Consider the following 25,267-nt stretch of genomic DNA (forward strand, 5'->3'; position numbering starts at 1 on the left):
ATTTTAACAGCTATAGCAAAACCCCACAGTACAGTTAATAGTATTATACGCGTTCCGTCAATAATAAGAAAATATCCTCAAACACAATTTCTAATTTACAAGCTTATGACAAGTTCAGGCTGCTGAGAAATTGGACTTGAAAGTATGTCTTAGAATGATAGAAGACCACTATTAACACTATCATAATTGTATACCTATTGCATCAAATCTGACATTTCAGTTTAATATATTTTGCTCAGAGAGCATACCATTTTATGGCTTCCTAGTGAAATCAAATCCAACCCAGACGTTTTCACTTTTCTAATATAATTCACTGCAAGGTTTTAAAGCTGCCATCTCTTTTCTTCCTTTTTTCAAAAGATTGATGCCCTGGCATTCGTTAATGCCACAAGAGCTCATAATGGGTCAATGAGTCAGTGGCGAGCACCTCCATTAACTGTATTAATTTACACTATGTCACCTTAATGACATTTTGTCACAGCTACCTTTTCTGACATCTACATAGCTATTCAAAAGTAATATAACAACTTTTGAAGGCATTAAGGAAAATTAGCATAAGAACTTCAGTGAGTTGAATGTCATTGTTACCAAGACGATGCTAGAGGAGAAAAATAAAAAAATAAAATAAAGTAAAAACCAACTGGTCTGACTTAACTCGGGAGACCTCTCTCCTGAAAGGTCATTTCACCAACACTCCTGCTCTGCCCAGCTTGAATTCATTATCACAGGAACAGACTGACGTTAACAAAGAGAGACAATAAAACCATCTATTCTGGTCTAGTTCCCTCTTACATGAGAACTTACCTGACAAAGTTAGTAGATATTGCAGAGAGAGTTTTCTTCAGAAATATAAAAACATTCCATTAAAAGTATGTATCAAATGCTTTAACAGCTTAGGATAAGAAATCAAAAGCTTAGGTTTTAACACACAGTAAAACCGCTATTACTCTTGGTACCACATTCTTCCCTGCTAAATCAGGTATTATTGTAGAGGGAAAAGATACTGTACCTGTTAATCAATATTTTTAAACATGAATTTAGAAAATCTCAATTTTAAAACCATCAGGATTACCCAAAACTTTTAACATTCCCTCAAGTGATGACCCCCAAATCCTGATACTATATAGAGAAAGAATGATGTGTTTGGACACACACACACACAACCACAAAAACATAACTGAAACACAGCAAAGCTGAAAGACTGAGAAATCATACTTGCAATGCAACTTCCTGCAATTTCAGAAAAGAAAGATCTTTTTCACGTTGATAAGACAAAGACATATGACCCAATTGAAAAACAGGCAAAAGATATGAGCAAGCTAACAGGTCAATAATTATAGGGAAAATGCTCAGCTTCACCCATAATTAATGAAATGCAAGTCAAAACAAAGACAACTCCATTTTCCACTCACCAGATTTGTACAAATTACACTGTTTATAATACAAGTGATGGTTGGAGGGTAGGGAAGGAGGCATCCTCTCACACACTGCTGTAGGGAGTGAATTAGCAGCTTTGGGAATGATGGTTTGGCAATATCTTTCAAAATTAAAGATGTATATAGCCCTTGAGTCACCAGTCCCATTAACAGGAATTATCTTTTACATATACACACAAATTTCCTCAAGATGTCTATGGAAGGATGTTTACAGCAGCCTTGTGTTTAACAATAACAAGCAGAGAGAAAGACAAACTATCCATCAATAAAAGATTGTGTAAATAAATTATTGTATATATATATACACACACACACACAATGTATAGCCTTCAAAAAGAAGGGGTCTACATGGGAGGATATTCAAGGTATGTCATCACAGAATATGAAAAGTTCAGGGTGGTGGTGGGAGAGAACTGAAAACGAGAACAATCCATGCAATATCAGGCTGAGGAAGCGAGTGTCTTGCGAACTAACTAAGGGGGTAATCTGGAGGGTTGGTGCCTGTTTGTATTAAGTACAGCTGCCTGGGATTTAAAAATAAAAATCTCCCAAGTTAGTGACAGCCGCACTGGTCTCTGTCCGTTGATGATGTGCTCCCAAGAGCCGAAGAAACACAAGTAGTAACAAAGTGTTAATGTTTCTGAAAAGTTTCAGAACAGGGAAACTGCTGGGAGAGATTTGGGAAAAGCCTGGGATGGACATCAGTCATCAGAGACTGACACTGGCAAGGTATCTGGTGATCAGAAGCATCAATAACGTTCTCAGGATAGAAAGTACAGCCTGAAACTCTGTCTGCATACGTAAATCAGGATGACTGACTGTCGCACGTGTGGGCTTGTGGGGGTGAGTCTTTGAATTAAGCTGAAAAACCAAGTTTCTGTTTTGTGATGATGTCGAGAGTGAACAGGCATTTTCACTTGAAAGAGTTGGATATAATCCGGATACAGCTCAGAATTAAGATATAATCTTACATATGATAGGAAGCCTTAAAATACAGATGAGACTAGTTAATTCACATACGAAATATTTATTGAATGCTTTTTAAGAACACTGTGCTAATTCTAGAAGCCTATGGACTCCTTATTTTCTGTTAATTCTTAAATAAGAAATGGACCCCCTCCTTGATTTCACTGGTACTAAATGAGTTTAAATGATGGTTTATGGATCTTTTAGTTTCATTCCTCAATGAAGTTATAAGTTGATTAGGAGAAAAATACGGGCCTTAAGAGTTTTACACAGTAAGAATGCATGTTAAATTATCTTATTTCCAAATGTGAATACATTGCATGTATAAATTAATATTTATTTATGCAAACTTTGATGGCGATGGAAAAAACACATAGATATGCTTACACACTTGGATTAATTTCCTTTGTTTTTTGCTTTGAAAAAGAACAGAATAAAGGTTGTATTCATCCAATTTCTTACACTTCAACAACACTATAACTGCCTTTTAAAAATGTTTGTAATAGCTCAGCATAAATATGTAAATGACAATTTTGACTTTAATTCATTGCCTTTTGTTGGATTAAGACCCTAAATGAAATGATACCATGACATTTGTATATTCAATACTATGAGTGGCAGTGATGGGAAAAAGCTGAAGAAAAGGGATTAAAATCAGAAACACATATACCTACGTAATAACCTGATCATAACATTTTTTCTTAACAGGAAAAAATGGGAAAAATGAGAAAACAAACGTATTTCATTGTTTTGAAAACAACCACTTTTAAAAACAAAAGCCCAAATAAACGAATAACAAATCTTTATATTTAACAATAGTTAAGTAGTACCAACTGTAAAATTCACTCTGCTCTCAAGCTGTTCCTGGATATTGTGTGTGTGTTGGTTTAATCTAATGTGTATTGTTGCGTATTATCCCCAGGCATAGTCAAGTAAAAGCTAAGGCTGTACAGAAAAGCCTACATTTTAAATGGGTCTTGTCATTAATGCTTTATTAATTGCCCCAGGCTACGTAAACCCAAAGCTGGGCAAGCTATAACAATATGACACATTAAGGTCAAATCCAATTCCTGCTGTGTTTTATGGAATGGGCCAAATATTGAGTTAACAGCAGGAAAGGCAATTTATGGGTTTTTCTTTCCATCTCCTGATTATTCGATCTAAATTAGTTAGGAATTTTTTGAAATAAGAAAAACACCTTAACTGAACAATATAAAAGAATCCTGAATCATTTTCTGCGCGGCTCAAAATTCTTTCCCTTAGTTTTCTTTTAGGTGAGATGCACCACGTAACCTTAAAAGACGACGGACCAGAGCTGCAGAATAAAATGTCTTATATACCTGTTTAATTGAAACAAATCAAAATTTGACATATTTTGAAATTAACAAATATCAACAAATAAAAGAGCCCACCTTTACATCTGAAGTATCTCTCTGACTAGTTCTCCAAGACCTCGCGACTGATGAGAAGGTTCGATTAGGATGGTCAAATTTTCCGTCATTTGCATTGAGGAAGAAGGTTGTGAAAGGTTCCTAAACAAAAACAAAAGCAAAAACAAACAACCAAACAAAAAGAATTAAGGATATGACTCTTCTGAACACAATTGCTCTTGTTCCTTTGTAAAGTATGACTTTAAAATAAAAAAAACCCTTCTGAGGCAGAAATGGTGCAGGGTCCTGGAAGGATGCCCACACTAAGGAGTCAGGGGGTACTGGTCTGGGCCTGTCTGGGCGACTGGGTCACCTGTCACTCTGCAACCTTGGCAGATCATTTTGCTTCTTGGCCTTTAGTCTTCTGATTTGTAAAACGATGGTGACTTTATGATAAATGATTTTGCATGATTGTCAATATATAATTTAGAGTTTCTTTCTCATAACTAAGGCCATACATAGTAACACTGTAATAAGAAAAAGTTTAAACTACTTAATTTATCTTAAAAGAGCCTGAATGATCTAGAATCTGCTAAACTCTCATCTCTTACCGTCCTTAGCCCTCTAACCCCCTCAATCCTGACTTGGTTAAGTTCTTTTTACCCTTTAAGTCTCAGCCAAGATGTAATTTTCTCTGAAAGGCTGTCCTTGATCTGCCAAGCTCTCCAGGGTGCTCAAATAGCAACAGGTATTTCCTCAAACACACCACTGAAGCATCTGTCACACTGTTGCTGACTTCTAACCTATTTTCCCCACTGCATGAAGAGGTTCCACATCTAACATATTCTCTGTTTGATGTCCAGCACTTAGAATAACTACCTCCTGGTACATAGAAGTTGCTTGATATATAATCTACTGAAGGAATGAATGAAATAAAGTTAGCATAAATCAGACTAGACAAACTCTAGTCCTTTTAGTTTTCTGTGACTATCACCTTACGATAACATGGTATAAATATTACCTTATGATAACACGGCATCTGTCACTGAGTATATGTTCCCATAGCAGGAAACCTAGGAAAATAACTTTATTACAGGGTCCTTATGCATTTCATTTTAACGCTTTTTCTGTAGTTTTTATGTTAGGAGAGAGGCATTATTTCTGATGTCATTAAGTTTGCCTCCAAATTTAAAAAGGATTAAATAACTGTCATTCTTACTAAGGATTTCTTAGAAAACATCAAGTATAACAAAGATGAACGTATATTTCCTTTCCCATGGTTCAATCCTTCTCCCTTAAGTCTAGGATAAATGATGTGTCACTCCTAGGTTCAATAATGCTAAGAAATCTTTCCTAAATATTTACTTTTTTTTCTTTAATATGTAAACTGTTCATTCTTTTATATCCATACAACATTATTTTGCCTTTTTAAACTACTCTTTTTGCCACTAGTCGTGAGGTCCAGCTGACAGGCAATAGCTACAAAAATTCATCTTCTCAGTATCTTCCTGAAATTCAGTGTGGCTAGATGTCATCAACTTTGTAAGTTTGTAATGTATCATCAACTTTCATGTTTAGTGTTGAATGACAGAAAAGTATGATGAAAGAGATGAGATGAAGGATGACGTAACACTATTCAGGTAAGTGGGGCATTACTGACTTACCTGAAACTCAGATATGCATCCAGGAAGTTCATACTGTTGTTTAAGATTTTAAGTGATACGAGAGACAAACAGATGTCACCAAAATTAAGTTAGAAAAAAATTATGAGATGTCTTTCACTAATTAATTTGCTTTGTAGATTTTTGACTCACTATTGAACATAAGGTAGTTCATGCAGTATATCTTATCATACTAAATTAAATTAAAATAACAATTTTAGAAGTAGCAAGGGTAAATCGAATGAAATATGGCAGATCTTGGTGGAACCATTTACCTTTCTCAGGCTAGTTACTTAACCTCAGGTAAGGAGTGGTGTTAAGTAACTGTATCTCAGTTCCTTCATCTACTTAATTGGGAATGACAATACGTTGGGGGTAATTATGGGAATTAAATAAGATAAAATTATTTTGAGAAAGCTTGAAGTATCTTACCCAACACAGAGTTATGAAGATGGCTACCAGCCTCACATACTATATCAAGTATTCACTGCTGGGCTCCACCCCAGACTACCAGTTCGCTAGACCCCCAACCAGACTCTAAGGTCTTTAGGTCTTATTGACCCCTCTATCCTTAGTACCAAGCACAGTGCTTGGTTCATAGTTAGTATTTAATAAATTTCTGTTGAACATACCTAAACATAGAAGGTACTGTTGGGAGAAGGGGTGTGGTTGGATAGGAGTAAGATACAGTTTTTCTTGTCAGTTCTTAACCACTAGTTTGACCAAAAAGTTGCATCTTCAGAATCTACTTCTTCATTATTCTAGGATGCTGATGACATTTATTTATTCTCTGTAGTTGGTAGGCAGAGAACAATTTAGAGGGACCAGACTTGTCACCATGATTTTTACCCTATTAAATAGATTTGAGTAAAGACCTATTCATACATGCAAAGTCTTACTTCTTATCATCAGCCATTAAAAGCTGATCTTTACCTCAATCTAAATGATAAAATCCTTCCTTAGTTTTCATGCCTTAATGAAGGCTTGCCAAGAAAAGTGCAGATGGGCACAGAAAATAAATCTGAAATTGAAGAATTACTATTTCTGGTCGTGAAGTTTATGAATTTGGTGGTACCTAAAAGCAGAGAATATTGGAGAATTCCAGAGTTAACTGTTTTATGTAGCTTTTAAAAAGATCTGATTAACAGCTGTTTTAGAGTCCCCAAATTACTTTACTGACACATACTCTCACTATTCCTGAAGGCCTCCAGCTGCTACAGTGGTAGAGAACTAATAGAAATGGATAACCTATTTGTTTATAAGTGGGTATTGATCTTGCAAGCTCTGATTACTGTGGAGATTACTTTTTTCCATGTATCTTCCTATTACCTTCAAGGCATATGCAAAGACTTTCTGTTGCATTTGACTCATGCCTGACTAACACAGAGGGTCAAGTGCTATATTAAGTTTAAGAAACTTTTATATTTATTCACCTGACATATGTTGATAAATCGTTTCCTCTGTGTACATTACCACATTAGATATTTTATCATTCTACTAGAAGAGCTTTTGGCTTAGGAGATAAGATAGACAAATACATAAATATTAAACAGAAATTTCAGAAATTAAAATACTTACACTCAGTGGGCTTTTAAGAACTTCAGGTTAGGCCCTGCAGTATGAATGAATGGCTGATGGCAGACTTCCCTCTCCTGACTAGATCTACCCCAGCCTTCGGACCCTGAGTGTTATTCATCCTGGGCAATCAAAACCCGTGCCTCCGACCCTCTTCTCGTTGGCCAACGCCTTTATTCTTCTGTCTTTTATGACTTTGGCTCAGTCATCTCATAAGACTCTCTTCTTACATCCCTCTCCCCTTATAGTTTTCTTCTTTTCTTTCTCTTCATTTCATTTGAAACAACTCCATCCATGAGTGACAGGTAGTGCTTGGGACATAACTTTATTAAACAAAAGATGTAAACTTTGAAGCATTATGAAGCATAATAAAGACTAATGGGATGGGAAGTAAGAATTACTGAGCACCTTTCTATGCTCAGCACCTCATTATCTCAGTTCACTCAATCCTCACCATTATCCTTCTAGTAGGTATTAATCATTCCTGTTTTATACCTGAGAAGGATCACATTCTAGGAAATAGAGGAACCATTATTTCTACCATGCTTAGTCTAACTTCAGAAGTTTATTTTGCTTTTAAAAGAGACCAGAAGTATCTTTTAGAATCTTCAGAAAGTCTCCATTAACCTATGTACCTACTATACACCAGTCCCTTGGTTGAGAATCTTTCATCTTCTAAGTAAACATGCATTGTCCATAAGCATCAGTGAACAAGAGAAACACGACCACAATATTTCATATTCAACAGCATTATCTTTTCCTTTTAATTACAACACCTGCAAAAGTGTTTCTACTGTTTTTTTTCCATTACAAATATATACTGTCAAAGATCTATTATGGTTTAAACAGGCTCTTGGGTAGGCTTTCAAAGCAATCTATAATTTATAAAGTCCCAGATTCTAAACAACTGATTTATAAATTAACTTTTGCTGTACAACCTACTTAACTTCCTAAGAACTATGATCAAATGTTTGACAAATTTTGAATCGGTATTTTGAATATACTGAATTTGGAAGGTGAATAGGTTACTAAAGATGTAAAGGTCAGAGAGTTAAGATTTAATTACTTCTGTGTATATGTTATATATTCAGGGTAGGATTTAAAGCAAAAACATTCCAAGTAAAATGTGTTCTTTTATACTAGTTAATATCTGAAGAAACTCTATAAACTCTGCTATGATAGTTTATTCATCATTTGTCCAATGGCAGCTAGCAAAGAAACAGCCTTTTCAGAGTCTTGTAATTTAGACAAGTGACTCACCGGTAGTGTGTCTAAAATAATATTTTTAATTTAAAGTAATGAGGTATGTAGTTAATTCTCATTTTAAATCAATTATTATTATTGTCATACTAAATATATTGACTGAAACTCACAATGCGTTTGAAGGCTTTGGGTCTAAAAGGTTTGAAAGGTAAAGGGCAGATACTTATTTTAATCTGTATTTTGTTTTTATGAACAAATTCTTAGTGACAGAAATTTTACTGCATTTTCTACTTCATAAACTCCTTGGAATGGGAGTGAGGAAATCACAATTCCCTGGGCCATTAGGTTAAACGCTTAGTAAGCTATTAGCCCACGATACTTCTATTTATAACAGCATGACATAAGATGACATAAGACGTGTTGGCTAAATGAATCCCTATAAAAGCAATCCTATAGATCTGTTCTGTCAATAGAGTGGCCACCGGCCATGTGTGACTACTGAGTACTTGGAATAGAGCTAGTGCAAACTGAATTCTGGATTTCAGAGAATTAATACCTAAAACATCTAAAATACCTCACTAATAATCATTCTGTTGATTACATGTTGAAATCATAACATTTTGGATATACTGGGCTTTTTTTTCTCCTTTACTGAAGTATAATTGCTATATACTATTATATGTTACAGGCATACAACATAGTGACTTATAGTTTTATACTCCATTTATAGTTATTATAAAATATTGGCTATATTTTATGATATGCATGTGTTGTACAATATATCCTTGTAGCTTGTTTTGTACTTAATAGTTTGTACCTCTTACTTCCCTACCCCTGTGTTGCCCCTCCCCGCTTCCTAACAAATATATTTATAAAATTCATCTCACCTTTTTCTTTTTACTCTTAAATGTGACTACTAGAACGTTTAAATTACATACGTAAGTGGCTTGCATTAAATTTCTACACAGCACCACACAGACAATACTAAAAGGGCATGTGTGGGATAAATATGATAGCATTTCTGTCCTGCCCTTTAGAGTTTCAAATTTGTATTCCTTTTCACTGCAATAGGTCATCAACTTAGGGGTGAATTATGATTTATTACTTATAAAATGTTTAACTCATCAGGGATAGGAGAGTGTTCATGTAAATCAAGTTGCTGATAACAAGTATATGAACTCACACTTGAATTCTTATAAATCTAACTTCAGACTAATTTAATTACACAAAATCCATTGAATACCATTTTCTATATTTATATATAAATATAAACAAACAAACAAACAAATAAAAAATATACATATATAGCATGTAACCCACTTGATAATGTTTTTAAGAAATGGTTCTGACTTTTTTAATCCCCTAAAAACCCGAGAAAGGTGTCTTACACCCCTTGACCATGCTGGCTCACTATAGCAGTGATTGTTTTTTGCTTTTAGTTTTCTTGCCAGTATCTTTGTGAGAGCAAATGAAATAAGAACATACTTTATGCCCATGGTAAAGGACATCAGCTGTTTCAGATCCTGACTGGGAAATTTTTGTATTTAGTTTTGACCTGTGGCTGAAACTACAGGAGAGAAGCTATAAAGTTCTCTCTATGTACGTGTGTCTATAATTGAGAAACGCCTTTACCTCTTGCATGAGTGTGAAGTATTTTTTTTATCTGGAGAATACTAATAAACTATTCCAACCCATAAACTACAGGGGCTCTGCTCTGATTGGCTTATAATGGTAAACAGGCATTTATATAAATCTAATATCCCCCCAGATTAACATAAAATAAAGAAATAGAACCTCTCATTCTTTAAAAGTGCTAAAGTTAAAAAATACTTCCTAAGAAACTGCTAGCTCAGAAACATTTTTATAAAAGAATCCAAGTTGACATAATTAAGGTGAGTTTCTGAACAAATCAGACCAGTAACTTTTGCCTAAAAAAGAAAGTTTTATGTCATTTCCTTTCGTTTACAGAGTTTTTTTTTTTTTTAAAAATAAGATTTCAGTTTGTTTTCTCACAGGGTAGCTAATCTAAACTTCTTTGATTTCTTATGTTGGTTTGGGATTATGAAAAATATAAAATATATGTTCAATTAAACTGAATCATAATTCTGACAGTTTTTTGGATACCAGTAATTGATATCAGTGATTTTTCAAGTTACCTAAAACATAACACATACCGCACATTGGCAGTAAGTTCAGTTTCTCTCCACTGTGGAGAGAATGCTTGAGGAAGACCTCCAAACCAAAGCTGTCATTCAGGCAGTGGGAAAAAGTACCTTGAAAAGCAGGAGGTGCCCTCCTGTGTATGCACGTTTTCATGGATGCTGCTTATCAATGTGTTTCTGAGGCAAAAAAGCCCCATGCAGCAGAGTGGTCTGAAGTCTATTTTGGTAATAGGCGAAAATATTGATGGGATTGATTTAGAAACCTGATTTAGCATTCTATAATACTTCTCAGTTGCTTACAGTTTGACAAAAACCAGACCATCTGACTCCAGTAGTTGCTCTCAACTAGGCTGGATCGGAGAAAGCAAGAGAAAAGGCAAACAGATTTGCTAAGAGCTTTTGCCATATTCTAGATGAGAAATAATGCGAACCTGAACTAAGGAAGTGCCAGCGTTAACAGAGAAAAGGAGATGGACTGTAGCTGGTAGGACCTATTTCCTGTGATGTCGGATTGGATTTAAGGGGCTGATAACCTAGAGAAAACTATCTAGGTCAGGTAACTGGGTGCGAGATCAAGCCGATCATTTAGGTAAGAAATCGGTAGGAACCCCGGCAGGAGGGAGAGGAGGAGTTCATTTTGGAAATGGTCTTTACAGTATTATGAGACGTCCAGGTAGAAAAATCCAGTGGGATATAGACATAAACAAACAAACAAACAAGACCTAGGTCAGGAGTCCAAGAGAAATGTCTGCAACAAAGATAGAAGCTGGAAGTCATTAGTTTTTAACCGAATGACAGAGTCCAGATTAAAGGACATGGAAAAATCCTTAGGAATCGAAATACTGAGGAAAAAGACATCTGAGCATGAGACTGCGCAGGACAGTGAGCATGATAGGAGGGAAACCAGAAGAGGATATTGTCAGAGGAGCCACAAGAGGGAAGAATTTCAAGTAGGAGGAAGCGAGCAATGGTGCCAAATGCTTCAGATACATCATGGTAAGAAGTGGGAAGCTCTGTCACACGACCTTTGACCTCTACAGGGACAACTCAGTAAAGTGATGGGTGTGGAACCTAAGTCAACCAGGCCAAAGATCGCATGGGAGGTGATGAAGTAGAGACAAGCAGAGCAGAGCAGCACACTTGCCAACGCTGGGGGGAGACATGGGAAGTCACTGCAGAGTGGGCGGGAGCTGCAAGTTGTGCGTATGTACATACATTATGTATGTATGTATGTATGTATGTATGTATGTATGTATGTATGTATGTATTTAAAAGATTGAAGAGACTTGGATATAGTTATGTTTCAGGAGAAAGAGAAAGTAAATGAAACTAGTCTTCAAAACCATTTAGAAAACTGTTTTTAAAATATACCATCCAAGATGCAAGGTTGAGAGGGCTGAGGAGACTGCCAGCCTGTGACAGTGGGAAAGGAAACTTCAGATATTAAGGATGCACTCCAGGACTTTGGTTCCTTTTATAACTGGTTCAGGTTTAAGAAACTAACAATAATCTACCTTTCTAACCCGACTTTGCAAATAAGACAACTCATTAACAAAAAGGATTCAGGTTCTGCTAGAGGTTGGAATCTCTCATTTCTACTTCACTGGCCTCTAATCTTTGTTTAAAACAAATAGCAAGTATACTTGATTTTATTTAATTTACTTATGTTAAATACTTTAAGATTTAAGGCAAACCACAACTTGATGAAGACACTCACAATTCGAACAAGCCAGGATAAGGTGGACGTTGCTGTTGAATAATGTGTGTTATAATGGTAGGGTGGACTTTGATCATCTTCCCACGTCTCGTAACGCTCTGCGTAAAACACAGCTCTCTTTGGGTTCAAAGCACCAATTGGCTGAAAAAAAGAAAAAGCAGCATTCTGTTTAATACAGTCATATTAGCTTTTCTACAGTATGACTCTTTACCTGAAAGTATTTACTGTTAATTCGTTTAATTATAGAACATAAAGAACTTATTTTGTATTACATTTTTATCTAGTTCGGTTCTGATACTGCAGTCAAATGCTCTACCACTGAGCTATACCCCTTCTGCTTGGCTCTGATACTGATATTTGATTTTGATAACCACTACACTTGCTAAAAATCACTGAAGATGATTATTTATGTATGCAAGGTTTCTAGGTTTTACTGAAAGTTTCAGTAAAGTAGATTACAGAGATGATCTAGTATAAACCGTTAAGGCAAAATCAGTATTTGATGTTATTTTCCTGTCTACTTAATCACAACCATAATGAACATTTAGCTTGATCACAGCAAATACAGTGAGGAGAAAGTGAAAGCAGTTGACCACATGACAGTCACTTTGGAGAAAACCTTGTCTTAATAGCCTGTCACCCAGAGTGTGAAACACAACAATCACTCATATGGAAACCCTGTCGGAATGTTAATCCCACTCTGTCATTATACAGATGATGTAATATCCTTTTTATGAAGTTAAACTGCAAACCTAAGGCTGATGGGAATAATCCAGACAATTCAGATTCCCTGGGAAGCATTCCGCTAAGGCCACCAAGCCTTGTTCCATCAATTCCATCACACCACCATTATAACATTAATCCCTTTAGCTGAGCATACAGTAAAATGCTCAGGATACAATATATGTATTTTTTTTTCAATAAAGCATGTCTTAGTTGAATCATTGTCTCAAACTTCCAGCACACATCATTAAGAATTTCTAGCATATAGTCCTCATGATTTCAAACAGCAAATTGCCTTAGCTTAGGTTTTTGTCTGATTTTGGTTTAATGACATATGGAATACATTCATATGATACCTAATAGCAACATTATTTTGTTTTGGAAGGCATACTACAAAAAATAAATGTTTCTGTAGAAAACAAAAGATGAATACTAATCATAATATATAATCCCTTTACTTCAAAATTTAATATTACTAGTTAGCTATGAAGTTCCCCCAAGGCTTAATTTTAACATGAGAAGTAGTAGAAAATTAGTGTTTCAATGAGACAAATAATATTACACAAGAGAGAAAGATTCATTTATAAATTGCTTGCAAGCTTTTTCTTTTGGTCCCAGGGGACTAATTCAAACAATACAATGATGTCAGCAATTGTTAGTACTTTCCATGATAAACTCTTATTTGCAAATATTCTTATTCTAAATATTAAAAGTATTTACAAATTATGTTAATTTTCCTTAAACTTAATTATGACTTAACAAAGACTAAATTATTGAATTACTTAATTTTTTAAAACTTTGGTTTAAATGTATTTTTAAATATTCTAAGGCTTAAACTTTATTCTGTGCTAAATGTCACTGATCATTTTTCAAATGTTATTACTTGCATATAAAAAGGCAATGTGATTTCATTAAATGTCACATAAAATGTTAATAATATTTAAAACAAATACATAATTACTTTTTTGGTAAAAGAATAATTACTATAATGAAATGAATGTGAGTTCTGTTACTGGATTGATACAGTAAGTTTTTCATTTAAAATGGCCTACATATTTTATACTTTTCTACATGAGCAGGTATTTGCTCTTCTAACTCAATATTATTAAGTAAATTTTTTCAAAGCATTTAAAATGTTTAGTGCTTCATTCTGTGCTGAATACGCTCGAAGATCCTTCACATGCATAAAATGTCTGCACAATCCCTCAGGACTGCCCTTACCTGATATTGCTTGTTCTGTAAGACCTCACAAAACCAAAACCCCAAAAAGGGCCTCATGGCCCTTTCTCTTAATCTTTTCCAGGCTTCTCCTAAACTACTGGAAAAGGGATAAAATAAATATTTACAGTTTTTATTTTACTCAAGTTTCATCAAAGTCATTTTATTGGAGTGTTTTACAGAATAACACATTGTAGGAAACAGCTGCCCTGTATTAAAGTCTATGTATGCCTCCAAGAGTAACTCCTTAAAATACATGTCTAATTTTGAATTTTTATCTAGTGCATTTAAAAATAAATTTTATAAAACAAATGTAAATAACTTGGTTTGTATTCAATATTTTTCTATTATTTTGATCTGATCAAGAAGCAATAAATCATTCAAAGGAAAAATTCTAAAAAATACCTATTTGGGAAGTGAGAGTTACATCACAGATGACATCTTTCCTTATGAGATCCAAATAGATGTAATATCTAACCATCTACCTACCTATCTTATCTCCTACCTACCCTAGTAATTAATCATCCACCTATCTACTTAACCTACATATAAACTGATAAGGTTATAAGTTTGTTACTATTTTAAAAACTGAGCAAATAATACAATGTCAATACCATCTGGATTTAGTAAATAAATAAGGTAGAATTCTGGCAAAAAAACACTAAAACTACACTTAATGAAATTTATATTTATTTTGTTGCAATCTTTTTTAGTTTTTATTTTAATTACTGTAGCAATAATCAGTTTCATTTTCATTTTCGTTAAAACAGTAGGCTTTTAGACACAGCCACCTCTGTACTTTCAAAGGTTCCCACGTGAAGAGTGTAACTGCAGGTTTAGAACTTGCTATTGGATTTGTTGTTATTTTGTCCTTGTGAGTTTGTATGTTACAAGTTGACACTAACAGGTAACAGAAAATGATGCAGATAGCAATGCAAAATTAAAAAAAAATTCTACCTTTACAATGCTTTATCATTATAATTCAATTTCTAAAACTGCTATAAAGCTTATATAGATTGCAAAAAGCTCTATTTTCAACATAAAATTGATGGAAAATTACATGTGTAACATTACTATATCTACATCAAACTACTGAATTTATTGAAGAAATGATGTTGAGGATTTTCTGTTATCAGCTGATTTCTCCTTTTCGAATACAAATACGTTTGTCTCTGCCTTAAATACCACAAATAGCTTTGTTTTCCTGATAAACTGTGATTTTATTATATGGAACAAAAATCCTGATAGATATTTATGGAGATTTACATTATATTAAAGGTTCTGAGAAATATTATTGTAAACAGCATTATTTCTGTTCACTCCAGTGTTTATCTGTCTGTCTGTCTGTCTATCTATCTATCTATTTTTACTAGACCCTCATTCTTCCTTTTGTTTTCCTGTTAACATGCAATAGAATTAGTGTTCCTTGTTATGTCCTTTGAAAAATTCTGGTTAGAATCATAGTTCATATTTTTGAGTGCTAAGTTTTTCTTTGGTTTCATTTTCCTATTTTCTTTCCCTTTCTGTTCTCTTAGTTTTGATCTATCAATGTTTTTCTATTTAATAAAACCATCCACGTTTTATCAAGTCTTTTCTATGGGATAGGTATATAAATTAAATAAAATAGGTAAAAAATGAGCAATAAAAATTATTTAAAAATACTTATTGGGTAAATGGTACTATATGAGACACTAAAAGGACTCTAGAAAATATCAAAGTCTGAGCATAGAGTTGGATTGATTTGAATAAATAAACAAAAAATAAATGTGGACTGATCAGAGATATGGGCAATGCCATTAAAATAGATTAAAAACTGTAAGAATAAAAAGAGTTTTCAAGGAAAAATCTAAGGTCCAATTAAATTAATAACACTGAATTCTAGCATATCAAAAAACTTGAAACTATGATATTCATGGCACTGGGATTCTATTTATATACATATAATGTTTAAGAGTTCACTATTGCTGCTGCAACTGCTAATGATACTAGATATTTGTGTAAGATATTGTCCACAGCCATTTTCTAGATTGATTTTCAAAAGTCTGTGAGGCAGACACAGCATTCATTATGAACCTAATTTCATGACGAGGAAACAGGAGGTACACCTGAGTCTCTGCTCTTTCCACAACACTGCACTGCTTTTTCATTGCTAAATATGAAATTCTGAACCTATGTCATTTTTTTCTTCTATAACTGCCTACAAGATTCTTCATCCATCATGGATCCTCAGAAATGGAACGAACTTTACAGGTTCAGCTCTCTTACGTTTTAGATAAGGGTAATGAAGAAAAGGAAAATCAAATCAAGATCACAGTGCTGGTTGATGGCTACACACGTTACAGAACCAGCTGAGGCTTTGTACAGCTGCTTAATTTGTTTGACTTCTAAGGATTGCTTTTAGTTAGTTCAACACCCACTACCTCTGAGCTTCTAAAATATCTAAGTTATCTTGTTATCTTGCATTATAATAACAAGGGCTTCGAAATCCTTAGAAGATGCTTCAAGAATTCTTGCCTTTCTTGTTTTTTCAGTCATGAGCTACCTATCATCATTCTTAAAATCCTCAGTTATGACAATACAGAAATCATACCTACAGATGCTTCTGTGCTCAAGTAAATTCCCTGCTTCTCTTCTTATCTGACTGGGGAATTTCAACTCATTCCTCTGGAAGCAGCTCAAATACCATCTGTGAAGCTCTACATGTCACCATCTGGTGATAGTTAGGCAAGTTTATAACTTTTTTTATCCAGTAGACAAACCCTTCAAGGGAAAGCCCTACATTTTGTTCATCTCTGTACCCTCAGTATCTGGCTCTTTTTAGATGCATCATAAATCCTGAATGAATGAAGACTGATTGATCTGATAGTATAATACTCTAAATTTCCACGTGGAAATTTTAGACAACATTTTTAGGCAAAATCAAAAGACAACACGATGAAAAATATTTATAGCACATAAGATAAAAGGCTAGTTTCCTTAAAAAAAAAAGAGCTCTTACTATTCAATAAGAAACTAAGAAATGTTCTAATTATATAAATGAGCAAATGAGATGTATAGGGAATTCACAGAAAAAAGAATGCAGATTTCCAACATGTGTAGAAAAAAAATTACCAGCTCATACAAGGTACTGGGTATCTTGTTTTTCTGTTGAGCATCCATTATTCCTTCTTCCTTTATGAACCACTCCTTCTCTACTCTTGGTCTACCTGGTTAGGGTGGGCTGAGTCTATCTATTTTCAGACCTTTTTGGTAGACATGTGATCCAGACCTGTCAGTCAGCATATTCTATTCAAATGGCCATGAATATCGTTACAGAAATGAGTATGTGATTCTCGTTATTCCAATGAAACCTTGCTGAGACAACCTGGGAAAGAAGCATTCTCTGTGTCTGGTGGGGTTACAAAGGCATCACTGCTATAACATAGGGAAGCCTGCCTGAGAATGACGCCAGTGCAGAAAAGTAACAGCGATGTGGCATCCTATGACACTGGTGAGCCCTTGGATCCAGTTTTCCTGAACTGACCCATCCCTGTATTTCTCAGTTATATGAGCCAGAACAACTTTATATTTCAAATTAAACCAGTTTAAGTTGATTTCCTGTAACTTACAACCAAAGATCAGAAGTACACTCAAAATGTGAAAAAAAATTATTTTTATTCATTAGATTATCAAAAATGATTAAGTTTCACAATATTCAGTGTTGGCCAGGGTATAGCAAAACATGACATCTCATGATGCTGTTGGTAGGAATCCAGTTGGTATGAATTTCTTGTGGTAATACTTCTTACAAAATGCATGTTTTTGATCTAGCAATTCCATTTTGAGGAATTTACAAAATGGAAAGAATAAAATACAGGGATACTTTCACAGATTTGCTTGAAAAGGCAAACAAAAACTGGAAGTAGTTTAAATTTCCAATAGGGAACTGGTTACATAAATGATGATACATCCACAGTACTGTATATTATTCCACTAATCAAAAAGGCTGGTTAGAAAAAATTCCAAGATAAATTGCTCTTATAAATATTGAGTACCTATGTGTCAAAAATTGTGCTAGACCTTAGAATAAGACAAACGAGGTTGCTGTTCTCATGAAGTTTGCGTTCAAATGCATGTGTGTGTGTTTGTGCATTTAAGTGTTTGTGTATATGTCTGACTGCCTGCCTGTAGAGACAGAGACAGACAAAATCTAAATAAACAATTTGGTAAATGAGAAAATACCAGAGATAAGTGCTCTACTGACAATTAAAACAGTAACAGGATAGCAGCAACTGGGTGATAGGGAAGGCATCTCTCAAGAACCTCTGGGAGAGACATGAATGACCAGAGAAAGCCAGTCATAAGAAATTCTGGAGTAAGAGAATTCAAGACAGAGAATAGCTAGTGCAAAGGCTCGAAGGGGGACCTGTGACATGTTCAAGGAACAGAAAGAAAAGCAGTGTGACCTGAGCATAACAGACGAGTAGAAGACTTTATGAGACGAGGTGAGAAAGCAGGTATTGTTATATCATATGGCTTTGTAGACCAGAGTGATGAAATACATTTTATGGTAAGTGCAGTGGAAAGTCACTGAATGGTTTTAAGCAGGAGAGAAACACGATCCGAGTTAGGCTTTAGAAAGGTGCCTCCATGGTTCTGTGGAGAATGGATTATAGATAACATTAAATTATCATGACTAGTACCAGGATTGAAAAAAGTCAGTTGCAAAAACAGCATCATTTAGCATTATCAATGTTTTTTTAAAAATCCTATGGTATATATGTAATATATTTTTGCTTAAATATTGAGAAAAAATCTTGAAGAGTATACATGAAACTACAACAATAGTTGTCTCTGGGGAGTGAAAATAATGAAGATTTTTAGTTTTCTGTCACCCTTTTATTTACTGTTTGGTTAAGTATTTGGCTTATCACATGTATATAATTTTAGATGGCTCTTAAAATTATATGATCCAGAAATACCTTTCAAATGTGAACATTGCACCTTTCATAAATTTTAATAAATTATAATAACTTTGTATTTTAAATAGAAAACAATAAAGATCATATATTTCCAAATATAAATTCCTTTCATCCATCTTCACTGATATTTGCATATATAAACCATATATCAAAACTTTAAATGAAAATATAAAGAAAAACGACAAATTCAGAAGGTGGGATATTCTACAGGAGAACTGGCATGGTTTCTTCAATCAGTCAGTATAATGGGAAAAAAAAGGGTAGTGGTTAGGAACTATTCTAGCCTAAAGGACACTTAAGAGACATAAGAATCAAACATACTGTGTCATCATGGGACTTAATGAAAATTTAAAGCTTTTGTATAGCAAAGGAAACCATCAACAAAATGAAAAGACAACCTTTGGAATGAGAGAAAATATTTGCAAATGGCATAACCAATAAGGGGTTAACAGCCAACATACATAAACAGCTCATACAAATCAATATCAAAAAGAAAACACCTCAATTAAAAAATAGGCAGAAGATCTGAAAAGACATTTTTCCAAAGAACACATACAGATGGCCAAGAGGCACATGAAAAGATGCTCAACATCGTTAACCACCAAAGAAATGCAAATCAAAACCACAGTGAGATATCACTTTATACCTATCAGAATGGCCATCATCAAAAAGACCACAAATAATAAGTGCTGACAAGGATGTGGAGAAAAGGGAATCCTTGTTCACAGTTGCTGGGAATGTAAGCTGGTGCAGCCACTATGGAAAACAGTACGGAGATTCCTCAGAAAACTGAAAATGAAAGTAACACATGATCCAGCAATTCCACTCCTGGGTATACATCCAAGGAAAATGAGAACACTAATTTGAAAAGATACATGCACCCCAATGTTCACTGCAGCATTATTTACAATAGCCAAGATATGAAAGCAACCTAAGTGTCCATTAACAGATGAATGGATAATGAAGATGTAGTACTTGGATGGAATACTACTCAGCCATAAAAAGAATGAAAATTTTCTCATTTGCAACATCACAGATGAACCTGGAGGGTATTATGCTTAGTGAAAAAAGTCAGACAGAAAAAAACAAATACTGTATGTTATCACTTATACGTGGAATCTAAAAAATAAAACAAAAGAGTGAACGTAACAAAACAGAAACAGACTCATACATACAGAGAACAAATTAATGGTTACAAATTAACAGTGAGGAGAGGGAAGCAGGAGGGACAAGATAGTTGTAGGGGAGTAATAGGTACAAACTACTATGTATAAAGTAAATAAACTACAAGAATATATTGTACAGCACAAGGAATATAGCCAATATTTTTATGAGAACTTTAAATGGAATATAATCTATAAAAACTTTGATTCACTATGGTGTATACTTGAAACTAATATAATTTTGTATATCAACTATACTTCAATAAAAAAGGAAAAATAAAAAAATGCTTATTTAAAAGAAATGTACTGTGTGATCTTTGACTGAATCCTGGCTTGAACAAACCAATTTTTAAAAACATACGGCAGGTAACTGAGAAAACTTATTATGGGTACAGTGTTAGATAATATTAGAAAATTGCCATAAGTTTTGTTAGGTGTGATGATGGTATTTCATTTATGCAGGAAAATGCTTTTTTCATACTAAAGGATTTAGGGATAAAGTATGATAATTTTAATTTACCTTAAAACACTTCAGTAAAACAAACCAAAAAAGCTAAAATGTTAATAATTATAATATCTAGATATTGAGTAAGTGGGTAATAATTCTTGTTGGTGCTTTTCTTCTGAAAATTTTTACAATTAAAAAGTCAAAATAAAGTGGAACGTAAGAACAAAGAAAACTCTTTCAAATTCCAACTAAAACATAAGGTGCTTCAGTTCTAGGTTGTTCTTGTTGGTGAGAAGGCTTTTAACTTGGAAATTTGTGTTTGTAGAATGTGTGAAAATTTTGTTCTTTTAAATAAATTAAACCTCCCCTCTGCAACTTTACGCACACTATTAATTTGCTTAATATGGATTTTCAGCATCAGGTGAACTTCTGCTAATCATAACACAATTTCCACATGTATCCTTAATAAATGAAACCTGAAGTAAAGAAGCACGAAGAAAAGAAAGTTTGTATTTTTATATAAATCGTATATTTATATTTTGTTTATATTTTACTGGCTATATAATTGAGTATATTTCTTTTTATACTTTTTCACTGAGTGAATAAACACAATTAATTAGATTATGAAGAAAGATAAACTTTGAGCCAAAGTGGCATTTTGTATCTTGTAACAACCTCTAATGAAAAAAATATGAAAACGAAGATATGTATATATATGCATGACTGGGACATTGTACTGTACACCAGAAACTGACACATTGTAATTACTGTACTTCAATTAAAAAAAGACCAAAGTGGTATTCTGATAAGCAAAATTTAGGATGACAGTCATAGGTAAATGGGACAGAAGTCTGCCTCTTCTGCTCATATCTGACGTGACTGTCCTTAGGGAAGGGCATATAGGAAAGGTGAAGGGAATCTAGAAGATAAGCCAATCACTAGGCTTCTAAAAAATAATATATTCTACCTACCTATGGTAGAGAAATAACAGGTAACAAACGAAAGGAAATACAACCAGTGCAATTCATCAGAGTTGTGAGGATAAAATGAGAAAATCTATGTACGATGCTTAGCACAACGTCTAGCATAGTAACAAGTCAAATGTTGGCTGTTATTGTTCTCATTATCCTAGAATTATTTATAAGAAAATTGGTTTTAAATATCTTAGTGAGAAGTAACCGTCTTTACATAAAAACAATGGAGATATAAATAAAATATCTTAAATCTTCTCGTGTCAGTTCTAAAAGCTTTCTAAGTGTTAAGTAGCAGGATAATGAGCCTATGCCATCAGTTTCAAGATCGTCTCTACCGAACACTTTGTTTCTGCTGGGAGCAAGGTTAAAAGAGACTGACTTCAGCCTAATTTTGCCACAATAATGCTATACTTTCGGTGTGTCATGGGGCTGGTGAAATAGAAGCGCGTGGGGCAGGCTCTCTTCTCCTTCCCCAGGAGTATTCTCCCAAGAGCACACGCGAGGAAAGCGCTCCCGTTCTTCCCAGTTCCTTCTTTAGCAGCTCAACGTTTGTCAAAGTGGGACAAGCTGCGGTATTTTCATCCCTCTAGCCCTCTTTCTGAAAGGCTGGGACGCTTGGCTAAGTGGGAAGACACGAGAAAAGAAGCTAAGCAGACACTGCAGACAGGAAAAGCAGGACTGGTTCAGGACTTCTGTGTAAGTCCTCTAAGCTCCCTGCCACCCTGTTGTGTGTCTCCAACAAACACCAGTGGAGAAAAAAATCAAACAAATAAAAAAAAATCTCACTATTTCTGGTTACCACAGAGAATGTGAATCAACTTCTTCCTTTGCACTTTTGATTAGAGACAAAAGAGCATAAAATACCCTTGGGGAAACAAAAAAATGACTGTAAACCCCTACAGGTAGGGGCTAGTTCTTACTGTTTTTCTCTCCAGTGCCTGGCACAGAGTAGGTGTGCAATAAATGCTTGTGTAATGAAAGAACAAGGGAAAGAGAGAATACACTTGCTAATTTAAATAAGTCCAGTCCTGAAACTGGTGCCCTTCTGCACTTCCCCCTTGCAATTATACCCTCGGCTGGGATTATTCCGTGAGTTTAAGACAGTACCCAGATGCTGCCACTAATACCTTGTCTTAAAATAGTACTTATCCTCTGCACTGCAACAGAAGCCAGATTAACAAAAATGATTTTCAAATTGCATTGTATGTTGAGGAGACCCTCAACATACATTTAGAAAAAAATTTCATATTTAGTAGGATTTTTGGCAGATGGTAAATAATTAAATTTAGACATTCACATTTTGTCTTCTAATAAATTTTGTGTCATCATAGTTAGCAACCAAGGCACTTAGTAGTTTTGCCCATTTTTCACATTTTGTTGCTGAAACTCGAGCACTAGGTAGATTATATACTGAAGTAAATCAAACTAATTTCATTTTAGGTATTGTTACTTTATGATGAAAAAGCTGTAGGAACTTGCGCCATATTGCCAAGTTGAGCATTCCCCACCATAACAGCTTAAACTCTGTTCTACGTGGTACGTAGACACTTGGCAGTATCAAGGGTGGACGGCTGAGAGTTTTCACACTTCAGTGCATCCATTTGCATTATCATATTTCGAAGCCTCCAGGCATTATCACTTCCTCTTTTAAGTGGCATAATAATTTGGGAAAATGGTTATGCTTATCATCATCTGTCAGTCAAACAACTCCTGTGTTAACAAAATATATTTTTTCTACTCAATGAATGTGTGTGTGATGTCTTACGCTCATGTCAATATTAGTAGGACTTGGCCTTGTGATGAAACTGCTTCATTTATCAGAGGGCATGACTGGGAAATAGGAAAATTCCATTTATACTTTAATGAGCAGGGGCTGTCTTCATGTCAAAGTCATGTAACCACTGTAATTTCAGAGCAAAGTTCACATGAGTGTATGTAAATAAGTGAAGGAGTAGCATGTTTCATGTTTTAAGATAGATTTCACCACAATGTCACATCTCCACGAGGAAAATCTATATAAACTGGGAGAAAAACCTCTACACCCACTGTTGGTTGGGTATTGAAAAGATAAGTCAATGACAGATTGTTTCACGAGCTGTCCATCATGTCAAACAATACACATGACCTCTAACCTGGACATGTAGTGAATAAAACTTGAACCTGTGATGTCTAATCAGATGAGGGGGGTCTAATAAATTTTACTGATAAGGAACTTTCATTGCTTCTGTGCTCTTCAACTGTTTGGTTAAGTCAGCTAAGGAAAGAGTAAGAATATTGTAAATATAATAAAAGATTTCATCTAAATAAATGTGCATCTTAAGTTTCCATAAACATTTAATTTAATTTCAGTTATTTGATGCTTAAGGTTTTGGCAATTTGGTAATTTAAAGAGATGAAAAAGCAATTATCACATGAAAAATATTACATATTTTATAAAAAGTTGTTGATTTTTATTTTATTAGAACAAAATTAAATAAATCTTTCACTAGATTTTTTTCAATCATACCAAAGACGGTGAACCCTCAACTGACAATTTTGGAAATCTTCTGTGTAGCTACCAGTCACTGAATGCCCCTGTGTGTTGGGCATTATACCAGGTGTCTCACCTACATTAGTGCATTTAGTTCTCTGTTACGTAAATACTATTGTGTTCATCTTAAAGAAGGGGAGACAGAAGTTCAGGGAGCTTAGGAAACACGCCTAAGTCTGCCCAGCATGCGAGAGAGCTACATCTGAACGGAGCCTACATTCTCTCCTTACTCTATTTACTACCTCTCATTTTTTCCCTCTCAGGTTTAATGCTTATACAAATAAAGGAAAACTGAAAAGGTCTGACGATTCCAGGATTAACCTTTCCCAGCATTCAATACAGAGAACAGAAACCTCTAGGATTCAGCTTCCTCTGTGACTGAGAGCTGAGTGCAGCACGGACTTGGTGAAGAGCAAGACAGCCAGCTCCCACTCATTTTGTAATCCTGTCCATGTCATCTAAGCCCCAGGGAAAGGACGTCTGGACAGGGACACTGTTTTTATTTACTTTCTCATTTTTGGTTCTTGCTTGCATAATCTTATACAAATATTGTTACTAATTTTTCCAACATGCTTTTGTTAAATATTAGATGCTACATAAAAGTGAAATAGAAAACCACTGTTTTGTCAATATTGTCAGAACACTTTGAGGAAGTATGTAAGAAACACATGTAAAAGTTGAATTATGGACCTAGATCAGATGTGGGAAGAAACAGATCCCGGTGTACCTGGATGTTTAAAACCCTCATGGACCCTCTCATGTGCTTCAGTGAAGCATCCAGGCCTCCTCAAGAGATAGCTCGTTCCTTTGCACTGAGGACAGATCTGGGTTTTATGAGATAAGCAATTTGCAGGAGAAGGGTTATTTAAGAAAATGAACATAAGACTATAAACATAAAATTAGGGACAAGGGATAAAAAGAATCCCCTGAAACTTGAGGGGCTTTGAAGCTTAAGCTGAATTAGCTTAATTAATCATGGTAAATTTACTTTGACTCCACTGAATGTCATATATTATAACTGTACATATGTACTAATCAACCTGCTGCCTATTGTTTTTTTCCCTTAATAAACAGTGACCATTCCTTGAGGGTCAGTACTATACTTCAACACCCTCTGAGCACTTTGCAAAGCTCCTGTTACATCATAACCATACATATAC

General features: G+C 34.6%; 1 protein-coding gene across 11 annotated transcripts in view; it reads right to left on the reverse strand.

The window, feature by feature from the left end:
* The window catches only part of NBEA (neurobeachin), a 536,625-nt gene that overhangs the window by 61,539 nt on the left and 449,819 nt on the right, over nt 1-25,267 (reverse strand). For all 11 annotated transcript variants that reach the window (XM_032496317.1, XM_032496318.1, XM_032496310.1 and 8 more), the window contains 2 exons: nt 12,091-12,231; nt 3,815-3,934 (listed from right to left, as the gene is read on the reverse strand). In XM_032496317.1, coding sequence (XP_032352208.1) covers nt 3,815-3,934; nt 12,091-12,231 — 261 coding nt within the window. The remainder of the gene's footprint in view (nt 1-3,814; nt 3,935-12,090; nt 12,232-25,267) is intronic.

Source organism: Camelus ferus, chromosome 14 (genome assembly GCF_009834535.1).
Source record: "Camelus ferus isolate YT-003-E chromosome 14, BCGSAC_Cfer_1.0, whole genome shotgun sequence".
Taxonomy (NCBI): Eukaryota; Metazoa; Chordata; class Mammalia; order Artiodactyla; family Camelidae; genus Camelus; species Camelus ferus.